This window comes from Siphateles boraxobius, unplaced genomic scaffold, assembly GCF_051911475.1.
Source record: "Siphateles boraxobius isolate OS27281-9 unplaced genomic scaffold, OSU_SipBor_1 25, whole genome shotgun sequence".
Lineage (NCBI taxonomy): Eukaryota > Metazoa > Chordata > Actinopteri > Cypriniformes > Leuciscidae > Siphateles > Siphateles boraxobius.
The window spans coordinates 10610001-10622542 of record NW_027508866.1 but is presented as its reverse complement, the minus strand read 5'-3'; the positions used below and the strand labels follow the sequence as shown (position 1 = coordinate 10622542).

Below are 12542 nucleotides of genomic sequence, written 5' to 3'. Positions count from 1 at the left end.
ACTTTCTGAAGAAATATCAGGCAATTACTTTTCGTAACATGCTTCCACAAAGCAACAACAAGATATGGTGATTATAGAAAGAAAGTAAACCAATAAAATAAATGAAACAAAAACAGTTAGCATAGAGTTATTGTGAAACTGACTAACAGTTTAAACAGTTTTGTGAGAAAGAAATACTTACACACCCTGCTTGTCACGGTAATACAAAACATCATGCAAATCATATCCCTGTTAACTAAAAATGGTTTGTGATCTAATACATAACATAAGGAAAACACATAACAGACATTTAAAAAGGTGTAAATGTCTCCAAATAATTCAATGATATGTCCTTGATTTTCCCATTAATGTACAAAATACTGTTTTGAAACTGATTTATCGTAGATAATTCAAGAGATACACCGATAAACCTTCACTTTACAAAATTCAATTCATCTGAACGCATTGTCTCAGAAAAGATGTCTTCCCTTAAATTCACATTACTATAAACAATTAAATAACACTTTAAAAACACTGTACTAACGTTGAACAAAGTTCAGTGATTATTGATGGATTTTTTTCACACCTATAAAATCGAGGAGAAGGCTATATCAGGAGCAAGGCAGGACAATAAATGTAGAAGGAGAAGAGTTCATAAGTAGAAGGTAGTAAAAAGAGGTAAATATTAACATTTGTGTCATAAAGCACAGGATACTGTGCAGCACACCATCCAGGCCTGAAACAGGAAGGCCTGTATGACTTTTTACTGGGTTACGACTAAATACTAAAAATGTATTGCTCCAGAAAGTTTATAGCGATGACAAGAATATTCCAGAAATAACAGCATTTTATTTCTATTTGATTGCGTGATGTTTCGGTAATTGTAGTGTAAATCTAAATGCTCTCTATGGGATATTTATGAGCTGAGTTTAAAAACTAGTAAATGTAAACTCTCATGTAAGAGAGCTGAATGTATAGCTTGCGATGTTCTGCCAAAAATGTGAAATCTGGAGAAAGGAGGACAGAGGGAGACAATTTAACTTGTTTCACCGACAGAGAAAAATGACTTAAAATGGCAGTAAATAAAATTAATCTTTTGATTCCTTGAGGAAAAATAAGGAAGGGAGGCAAGATCTCTTCTGGGTACAATCCTAAAAAAAAGACCTGCTAAAAAAAAGGGGGCACATTAGCAGGCTTTTTTCTGTTAAAAAAAGTGGGGGTGTTTCTAAGAAATATAGATATTTATTCAAGAAATCAACTTTGCTCTCAAGCCTTTGGTTTAGCAGTTTTATCTTAATATCACAGGCTCACAACACACATGCCTTTGATTTTCTATCATGATGGGGACTTTCCATTTCTTTCTCTCTTTTTTTAAAATTCAGTAAATCATATTTTTAATCACCTAACCCTAAAACTTACCCCCACACACCCCTTTGTGAATTTTTACATTTTTTAAAGGCATTCTCTGTTTGCTGCCCTCAATGTAGGTGTTTCCAGTTTTCACTATGCTTGTGGGGACTTTTGGTACCTGACCTAGACACACACGCTTCTACAAAAGACTTAAACGAGTAAACACTCCGATCTGTGGTAAACTTCACATTTCTGCAGCTTTACCTATACTTTCTCTTACACACACACAATACCACAACATCCCTATATGCAATCTTTCACATTAGACACACAAATGTGTCCTCAAAATGGTTAAGTAGGTACGTGCACACACACACACACACACATACACACGCACGCACGCATGGACGCACACAGACACACTCAAATAGATTTGAGTTGCATCATATTTGAGTGTGTACTTGGTAAAACCACAAAAGAACACAGATAGATAAACAGTAATGACACGGTAAATGCAACTCTCAAATCACATCCAGTTCCTTGAATACATCTTCATTTTCTCTGAAGAAAAACAAGTCCATAAATAACCCAAATCTGCTGATATTCCCTCCACTTAATTTAGGGTCAAAAACATCATGTGGACAAAAAGTGAGGAAAATAATGTTTTTTTCTTCTTCATTGGAAACAGATTTGTAAGAAATTCCCTATAGCATCAGCAATTTTTGGAAAGTAGGAGAGCAACAAGCTGTTTTCAAAGCAGAGTGCTGATGCAATCTACATGTGCTGTTGCAGTTATGGCCGGGGTGATTGACGCTTTGCATTGTCAGATGGGGCTGTCCTGAAGACAGGTGTTCACAAGCCAAAAACAGCAGGACTGAACACCACCTATAGCATCCTATTACCCTGTTGCAACACTACTGGCCACCGCCACAGCACAGGTGCTTAAAGAGTCTGGGCTTAACACAATACACCATGTGTTTGTAATTCAACATATAGCAGATGGTACTAATGTGGATCTTAACAGCTCAATTTATATAACTTCCAATCATCACTCTGAAGACAGTCTCTAAAAAATCACTGCTCAACATAAATGTACTACATAATATGAAGGTCTGCAAGTGTGCACGTACAGAGGCCCCATAAGAAACGCTTAAGCCACAATTAAAATTAATTTCATGGAATTACACAACAAGATATCTATCCGAGAGGCCTTTACAAACTTAAGGCCTTAAGGTGATTTTTATTAGATATATGAATTTCCCTTTCGAGTTCACACAGGTGTCATTAACTATGTTGTTCATTAACTATGAACATGATTCACTAACAGTTAACAACTATAGTGTCCAAATACATTATCTTTATTTTGAAGTAACATGTAGCAATTTAGATCATATTGTAAAAACCCATTATTTTATTTTATACAATTTATTATTTTAATTTAAAATATATAGGCATAAATACTGTATATACACTATCGTTCAAATGTATGGAGTCAACATGATTTTTTCAAGGAAATGAATCAATTTATTCATTTATTCAAAGGATTCATTAAATTGATCAGAATTGACAGTAAAGACTTGCCTTTTTACATTAAATAAAATCTATTTCAAATAAAAGCTGTTCTTTTGAACATTCAGTTCATCAAAACATGAGATTCTAGAGATTCACTGACTTTTGATGGCAGACTGTGCTATTGTCAAGTCTGAGAATTTGAGACAATTTTGTCTTTGATTTTAATTTTATCCATAAGCATCAACACAAACAAGATGTGTTATGCAACGCAAATTAATTTTTTTTCTAAAGGTAAAAATCTGAGAAGTAAAAAGTTTAAGCAAAAGTCTTAATTTGATCTCTTTAGGAGAAACAATTAAGAAATTAAATCTGTTCTAAAAACTGTTCATCAGGAGCTCCACAAAATCAATATTCATAGTCGGACTGCTATAGCCAAACCATTGGTTACTCGTGCCAATGCCAAACGCCGATTTCAATGGTGCAGGAGAGGAAAACTTGGGCTGTGGACAATCTAAAACATGTTTTGTTCTCTGACAATTTCACCTTCACTATCTTACCTACATCCGTGAGAGTTACAATGTGGAGAAAGCCCAAAGACGCTTAACACCCGGACTGTTGCATGCCTTGAGGGAAGCACAGGAGTTAATCAGTGATGGTTTGGGCTGCAATATGAGATTCCCTATAGGCCCACAACTTGTGCTGTATGGGCGTCACTGCAAAGGACTACCGAACCATTCTGAAGGACCATGTGCACCCAGTGCAAACATTGTACCCTAAAGGTGGGGCAGCGTTTGATGAACATGTAAGTGAAGTTGAACATCTCTCATGGCCTGCACAGTCACCAGGTCTGAATATTAGTGAGTCACTTTGAGGTGTTTTGGAGGAGTAAGTCAGAAAACGTTTTCCTCCCCCAGCATTGACCTGGCCACTGTTCTGCAAGAGAACTGCCTCAAAACCCTCTGGCCAGTATGCAGGACTTGTATCTGTCATTTCAGAGACAAATTGATGCTGTATTGGCTGCAAAACACCATACTAATAAATGATTGTGGTCTAAAACCAGTTCTGTCATGACAGCTCTCGGAGTGATTGGCATGGTAATGGGTATGACAATGTTGTATGTTTGGTCTTGGCGGAATAGATGTTGTATGTTTTGGTATCTGCTGCTGCGGCAGAGCAAGTACGGGACTAGCTACTGCCAATACATACACGACACACTGCTGTGAGCAAGTAAGACATGCTGCTGCTGTACAATATAGCGTACATAAATTTAGGGCTTTAACCTCCCAGTCGATTAATTGGTCGATACGTTCTGGCTCGACTAAAATTCTGATTGGTCGACTTTTTGCCGCGTTAATTTCATTACATTCATTTCATCACTAATTGCTAATGGGGGATGTTTTCAGAGCACCCCTGTTTCACAGGTAACAGTCTGTCTTCAGAACACCCCCCTTGTTTTCACTTTTTTGGATTAGCCCAACCCACTGGAGACTGAATTGAGATTGAAGAAGGAACTACTAAGGCATTGGTCTGCATCATCCATGGTGGTTTGCTGAATTTAGCGTTTAATTTACTGTCAGAGTAATCTACCATGTCAAAGACATTGGGAGTGTGGCAGTATTTTATGAAAATAGAAAATAGAAAAAAATTCGAAGGCAAAGTTTGCATATCACAGCTCGACATCAAACATCACCGAAAAACTTGTCTGCGTTTAGTTGCCCCGTCTGTTTTGAGTTGCTATATGAATGAACATATCAGAATTGGCATAAAGCACTGAAATATGCCAATTAGTAATAATCGTTTTATAAGTTAACTGCAGGCGCACCCGCACGCAACGACGTTAGCATCCCCCAGACACACCCAGACCACACTGGAAACATTTTATGGTTCACTTTTATTATTGTGACCATTTATTGCTTGTATTATTTCTTGGATTTTTTTTTTTGAGCCTAATGCGCAATTGCGCTGTGCCCAAAGTTTGTATTAGTTTTGAGTCTATGCTTTATTTTTCAGTTATGCACTTTATTTCGTTTCTGCTCTCGTCTTGATCTGGTTTGTTTAATAAATATTATTTTTTTATTAAAGTGGACGTACCTTGTGTGTTTAAGAGTAAAAGCTTTAAATTAATAGTCTATTCGTGTCTCAGCCGCGAAGCTGAGCTCTTATGTTCAGCCTCGCTCTGTGCAAGGACATGCACAGAGCGGCTGAAATGATAGTGTCTGTCAGTTATCATAACATTATGACAAAAACAATTGTGTTGCATATTCCTCAACAGTTCTTGTGCTGATATCACTAGTTGACATAGTACTATTTTCGGAAATCATAGGCTATATTGCGCAGTTGCACGTGTTGCAACGCTGTCAGAGCCGACAGACTCGAGTGTGTCATTTCAGTGCAAAATAATTAGGTCAAAAAACAATTTAATATACTGCAATAGCCTACAAGTTTATTATAAAAAATATATAAATATGTTTATTTGTAATTAATTCATGCGGACAAGGCTACCAAGTACTGCGCAGCTATTAATCTAACGTTTTTTTACGTTAGAAAAAAAAGTCCCGTCCACCCCCACCAACACACAGCCCTACATAAATTACCCGTAGCAGATCTATACAGGTGGTACATTTACAATTGCTATATATGTCAGAGGTCGCACGCCTCTGGAGCAACTGGGGTTAAGTGTCTTGCTCAGGGATACATTGGTGTCTCACAGTGGATTCAAACCCCGGTCTCTCACACCAAAGGCATGTGTCTTATCCACTGCGCCATCACCACCAGGTGGTGCTGGGGAAGGTGGAGGGTTTCTGAAGCGTGCTGCACTGCTAAGGCAAATGTTACCCAAGTATTTGAAGGTTGAGCAGCAAGTTCATTGGCTACTGATACGGCAGGAACCAATCAGCTGCACCCTATAACGATGTGATTATGAATAGGTGAGTAAAAGGACCTATTAGCCTGCACCATCTAGAGTTTCATGCCTGAGTTTTGTATGTGTTTCAGTTTCATTGTCCAACCCCTGTATATTTACATATACATATCACAGGCACACTTTTCAATCAATCAGTGTTAATTTCTTTGCTGAATAATTTTCGTCATTATTTTCGTCAACGACATTTTTTCATAGACAAAAACGAGAGGATGACTAAATAAAAACTAGTTTTGAATGACAAAAACTATGACGAAAATCTATTGACATTTTCGTCAACGGATAAAAACTAGATGAAAACGTTAGATAGTGACGATTTGGGAAGCGATCCAGTCAGAACTGATGTCCTGCGTTTGTGGTAGATGCGCACATTTGTACACTCTAAACAATGCTGGGTTGTTTCAACCCAAAATTAGGTCAAATATGTTGGGTTAAAATTTAATAAAAAAATATTAACCCAACTTCAACTTTCACTTTAAACTGTAAATTTTATAATTACATTTTTAACCCAACATTTGGGTTTGTTCATATTTGACCCAAATTTTGATTGAAACAACCCAGCATTTTTTATAGTGTAGGCTACTGTAACGTGCTGATCTACCCAGCGGGACACGGGTTGGCAAGCGCTGCATGTCTCATAAAACGTTAAAAAATTTAAACGTCTGGGAAAACGAGTAGAGCGGACATATAGATCTGAATAAGAGTGACGACGCAAAAAAAAAGAGCTCTATTCGGTACGGTTTTCTGTGCGCACACACCCGACCCAAAGTGTGCAGCCATAGACACCTATACTGAATTGCTCTTTCGTGTCTGAATGGACAAATACACACACCATTTTGTGGAAATGTCTGTTTTGGAGAGTATTCACGTAAACTATGTTGGTTATGTCTTAAACAGTTGTGAGTGTAGTCTATCGGATGAGCATCAGTGCAATTGGATCCGCATGTCATTGGACATCCGATGTCTTAAAGACTTCATACATCCATGAAAAATAACATCAATACCAGTTGGTTTCAAATAAATAAAAAAGGCTGTTTTGTTATCTAATGCAATGAAATTTACTTTTAAGTGTGGTTCTGTGTTCAATATGTTTAGGGGGCTTTATGTGCCCTAGACAGGAAGTGTCTCTGGACTTCTCACAAGTTGCATTAGTTTGCATGTATCTGTCTCTCTCAGTGTTTGTCTCCATCTCTCTCTCAATCTTTCTCACACACACCCACTCACAGTATTCCAAACAGTCAGTTTAACCATTATGGGATCTTTATGTGAAGTAGCCGTTCATATGAAACACTCTGGGTGGGCGTCATATCTTCAGATTAGAAGGACCACAGGCCACAGGCCACAGGCCAATGACAGAGACGACGTCAGATCCATTACATGACAGGGCCAAATCACCATCTTGAACTGTCAACAAAACTCCATCTACAAACCAGGACCAACCTGAGCTATGCCATCAGATCTAGGGTGCAACTACTCATCCCTGTGGGAAAACAGCAACTAATACAAAAGAGAATTAAGTTGCATTAATGCAAGACACGATAGGGAAAAGCATTGTTTTTCATGCACAGGTCAATTTTGGGCTATTTGGCTTACTTAACGTCTTTTTTTCAAACTACTGGGGGAAAAACATCCAAAATAGACATTTAAGTGTTTATTTCTTTCAGAAAGCATATGGTTTTAAAACACACATTTAGCACATACAAGCTCAAGCTTAGTCTATGTTTGTGAAAGCGATCTCAGTGAGTATAACAACAACAAGAAACAAGTGGGCGTACAGCATCAACAACTGTCGTCTATCTAGGCCATTTAGCTCTGAAAACAAGATGATGGGAATTTCAGAGCAACGGACAAAGTCTGGACCCCATGATCTCATTTCGGCACTACCACCATACTAATTTCCAGAGTCAAACTGGCAATTTGATGTTTTATGGGAACTGTAGGTAGACACCTTGCAGACTATGTACAGGGTTTCCCCAGCGCACAGAACAAAGTTCTGACTTTCTCTCCTTGTTTTCATTTAACTCTTTCATTTTTCTGCTATACATCTAAGCAGTCCGCCCACCCTCTCTGACACACCGAAACCACACACACACATATGTGCATGTGCACACACACCATTCTGCCTTTCCATTTGCTCATGGGCCCCCAGATATAAGTCAATGTCTTGAATTACTCACCCAATGAGGGCCGCCATCTGCTCCACTATATGTGCTTGCTGAAGGAATCACAAAGACTTGCTGTATGAGAGAGAGAGAAGTCCCTTCACCAGTTATCCATGTGCACATTTGGGAGTGGTACTGGGTGATACACTCATAACCACATCAGATACCCCCCTATGGACCTTCTAATACATCAAGTGAGCAGGCGGTGGTCAGCAGAAAGAGAGTTTTTTTCTGTGATCAGAGGTTAAAGCACAACATGACACATCTTAGAGCTGACAGACAAGGCCTTATACAGATGGCGTGAGCCTTACAAGGCCCAGGGCTACAGCTAATACACTCGCGGGAGGGGGAAAAGAAACAAAAACATGTCTGAAAACCTGACTGGAAGCAAAGCAGGATCAAAGATGGCTCCTGTCCAGTCTGGATCCTGCTGACTCACAAGTTCAGCCATGATAAAAGGCAGGATGGGCGGCGTGGGTGTTTTGGGGGGTCGGGTTTTTTTGGCTGGTGCCTGGTGCAACTCAATCAGTCAAGACTTACTCATTATGTTTTCATGCTGCAGTGTTTGTCACGGCTGTCATAGCTGATTCGCACAAACACACTCCGTAATGTCTGGGGCCTGCATAATCACATCTGGAGGTACTTTCAATTAGTTGTATCACTTCATTTGTGCGGTTAAAATTAGTATATGCTCTAAGTATAAAGTACATGCATAAATTGTTTATTTTTGAATCAATTATGGTGGGTTTAGGGGAATTAAAAATAATGAATAAATAAATATCAATTCTTTTGTAATTTAATGATGTTTTATATGAGGGGTTAACACTATATATAAACAACAATTATATATAGTAAATCCTAATTATAAAAAAATAAATAACATTGAAAAAATAAAAAAACACATGGCGTACATGGTTATGTTGTTGCATACCAGCATGAATACCTTTTCATTTCCAATCATGATATACAAAAGAGCAAATGTACAAAACATGCTAATAGTAAAACACCAGATCTCAGTAAGTGCTAGTCAGAATAGGTGAGGGTTAATCCCAATGAAATAAAAGAAAACATTTGAGACGAGTGTATCATGTTATATGCAAAAACAGATTGTGTGTCTGAATACACCTGATCCACAGGTGAGGCCATTCAGACATAGTAGATGTATGACTAACACTGACACACTCGCACATTTTCTGTCTGCCTCAGCCTTCACGCACTTACATGCACACACTTTCTGTCTGCCTTTAACTTCATATTTCTCTCGATCACACATACGTTTTCAAATTACATATCTACCAATGCACACACTTCATCACTTCACTTTCCGCCTGTCCTCCTCCTCGCAAACTCACACAACTAAATGTGCAGTTTAGCACATGAATACAATTATTATGAGACATATCTATTAATTAGAAAGTATGATTTCGTACACAAACTTACATTTTCCTTAAAGGAAATAATTATTGTACATCATAAGGCAATGCTATAAACATTATAAACTTTGAGAGGAACATCAAAATTGTTTTTTCAATGACAGATTCATAATTTGTTTAATTTAATTTGGCCACTGAATTTTTAATTCTTAGCATTTAATTCTAAGGACGAAACAACATTAAAAAAATCTCAAACTATACATGTTCAGATTAATTTCATTTGTGTATTTAACAGCATGTTTATTTATCAATGCGAGGATTGATTTCAAATGATATTAAGGCAGTCATTTTTCATTTTCACTTTGAGTGTTTTGCCAGCTGTCATAACGGTTATGTTAAGAAGATGTGAGTAAACTGCTGAAATTACTAGGCGAAAGATTTTCAGGCCCACTTCATCATCGTGGTGAATGTGACGAGGAAACTTTCCCCCCCTTATCTGTAGGCATTTAGTGCACAGGTATTTAAATACACATACAAATATCTAAATACATTTGAAATGCACTGGCGCAATGTAAAACAAGGAGTACCCTGTATGATAGGCTATATGTTGCTTCTTAAACATCGTTCTACTGAAATTACTCAAAGTATGCATTACAGCATATTTGGACAATTTCCACCATAATTTAATACATGTGAGTATGGAATGAATGTCCGGTGTCTCAATCGAGAGGCTACAGCTGCAACTTTTCACAAAATGGAGGCAGATAAACACAAAATGGCCGCCTCTGATTTTACTTTAGTCACAGTTATTATGAATGCTCCTGCTGGCATCCTGACTCTACAAATATAAAAGTTATGGAAACATTATACTTTTGTATATATAAAAAATGAATATCCTACGGTTATTTTTGTATGTATACATATATTTTATTAATATATGAGTACATATAGGCTACATATAGAAACATATTAATTGTTCATATATTTAAAAAAAATACAACTTTACAATAATGTACATTTCTCTTTTACCTATTTATTTGTCTTTGTTTGCATTCACGTAACTTAGAATAACACAACACATGGTTGTTAGACATTTCTTAAATGTCTGCATGTCAGACACAATGTTTGTACTGTCAAATTTTTGTTAGAACACATTTGTGAATCTGAATCATATATATATATATATTTACATATAGAGGTAAGTCTGTGAACTCACATCCCACAACCTGAATGACTGAAACAGTTTATTTTCAACTGGAGTATTAGCATCCCTTTTATATGTTTGTGATAAACAAAGTCTTTACTCACCTCAGTGTGTGTCTTTACCACTGTTTTCCTTACAGCACTGAAAATAAAGTCCAGAAAATGTCAAGAGGTGATCCATGACACAGATATGAGATCTGAAACATACAAAAATACCATAAAGGTGTAGGAAAACACAAGGGGAAACGTTTTCCTGAATATATATTTGAAATCAATGTAATGCAATATAGTAACAGCTATGTTTCCTTTGTTTTTTATTAAAGTAAAATAGATAAGTTAGCATTAGTAATTAAATTCTGGAAAACACACAAGGAAGAACAAGTATCCTCCAGTCAGATTCCATATTAAAATTGTGATTTTTTTGAAAGTGGAAGCTCTGAATAAAACTACTCATCACTGTCAAACAGTGACATATTCTTGCTATTACTAATAACCTTAAAAAGGTCTTCTATTCGTCAAGACACTAAGAGAGACACGGGCAAGAATTCCTGAGGAATGTCTCAGATTGCAAAATTTGTTCTGATGGCATGAGATCTTAAGAAGAAAAGAGTTAAACGAAAAGTGTGAGAGAAAAGTGCTAGAAAAATTAGTTAGACATAAATTAACATATCTGACTGTTGAAAATTAAGAGTTTACCCTCACGAAACAAATGAAAAAACTATTTTTAAACGGTTATCTTCATTTTTATGAAGACTACCGAAAGGAAAACATAACACAGATAAAACAATTTATATTTCAATATTTTAAAGTATCAAAATTATGCATGTGATGTGCAATAATATTCAAAGACCTGATGTGGTTTAACCAAAATGTACATCATATGTGAAAAAGAGGAAAAGCATATTTAAAACTGAGCTTTTTTTCTTTCTTTTTTTTTTCAAAAACTAATAATTAGAGCTCTGTAAAATAATTTTCCACAATTATGGAGGGAAAAGGGCTTAAAAAACTGACCTAACAATTTTTTTTAAATGCTCATGCACACTGTGGTCTTTGCAGAGCAAAACTAATTTTACAGAGCTCTAAAAATGATTAACGTCTAGTTAATAAATATTTATATACTACTATGCCGACAGGCAAATAGAAACGAAGTTATGATAATACAGAGACAAATAAGAGAGTAACAAAAACAGTGATGAAAAAGATATTTTGTCTTTCAGTTTAACATAAGAAGAGTTTGATTCAATTAAAGCTTAAATGAAATATATTTTAGGGATTTAGTAATACATTTAAAACTTGTAACATTTGTTTTTTCAGTCAATGAACCTGCTTCACCTAAACCCATCAATTAAAGTGAGACAAATCTGAATAAACTGCTTGCTAAAATGATTCTTTCATGCTTTTGTCATGCATCATTATTTTTTATTTTTGTATTAAAAAACATTTCTGTGTAGTATATTAAATTCTTGATGAAATAATAACCCCATTGCAGTGCAGAGACATTCTGACAATGTGCTAAATGTATTAACTCATCTAGGTAATTCATTTAATTATTCCCAGTTTAAAATAACTCTAAACACTTGTCTTAAACTGTTTTCGATCTTAAAAAAATAAACCTTTAATTGTTTACTTCACAGTAATTTAAGACTTGTTACGAATCTTATTGTGTAAGTTTTAATAATTTAACATGATTTGGGAAGATTCTGTTAACACACACCGGACAAAATGCTGCCACATTTTACACAATCATTTAGTTTGAAAAACACACTTTTAAAATTGTTTGTGTGCTACGGATAACGTAAAAACATGTCAGAATTAACTGATCTTGATGAAACAATTACAACAAATCTCAGCATCTTAAGAATTTAAGGAATCAAAGGGAGGATTTAGGTGGATTTTAGCCATCATACGAACTGATAAAGCAGGATAAGAATAGATTAGAGAATATAGAAAATATATTGGGATGTTTTTAGCATGAAAAGATTTGTAACAGTTCAATGATAAGCTCTAATCTCCAAGAATGTTTTTGTTGTTGAATGATATCTC

The 12542-nt window shown here is 36.1% G+C and overlaps 1 protein-coding gene across 10 annotated transcripts in view; it reads right to left on the bottom strand.

Annotated features, from left to right (window-relative positions):
• LOC143749886 (vacuole membrane protein 1-like) overlaps window positions 1–12542 on the bottom strand; it is a 60018-nt gene that overhangs the window by 17229 nt on the left and 30247 nt on the right. For 2 of the 10 annotated variants that reach the window (XM_077242552.1, XM_077242558.1), the window contains exons 5-6: window positions 10605–10696; window positions 7939–7998 (exon numbers count right to left, since the gene is read on the bottom strand). Coding sequence is in view for 4 of the 10 variants with exons in the window: in XM_077242558.1 (XP_077098673.1) it covers window positions 10634–10696 (63 nt within the window). In the remaining 6 variants the exon portion in view is untranslated. Of the gene's footprint in view, window positions 1–7790; window positions 7999–9665; window positions 10697–12542 lie in introns of those variants that run through there. The other 8 variants (XM_077242551.1, XM_077242557.1, XM_077242556.1 and 5 more) reach the window with 5 other exon arrangements.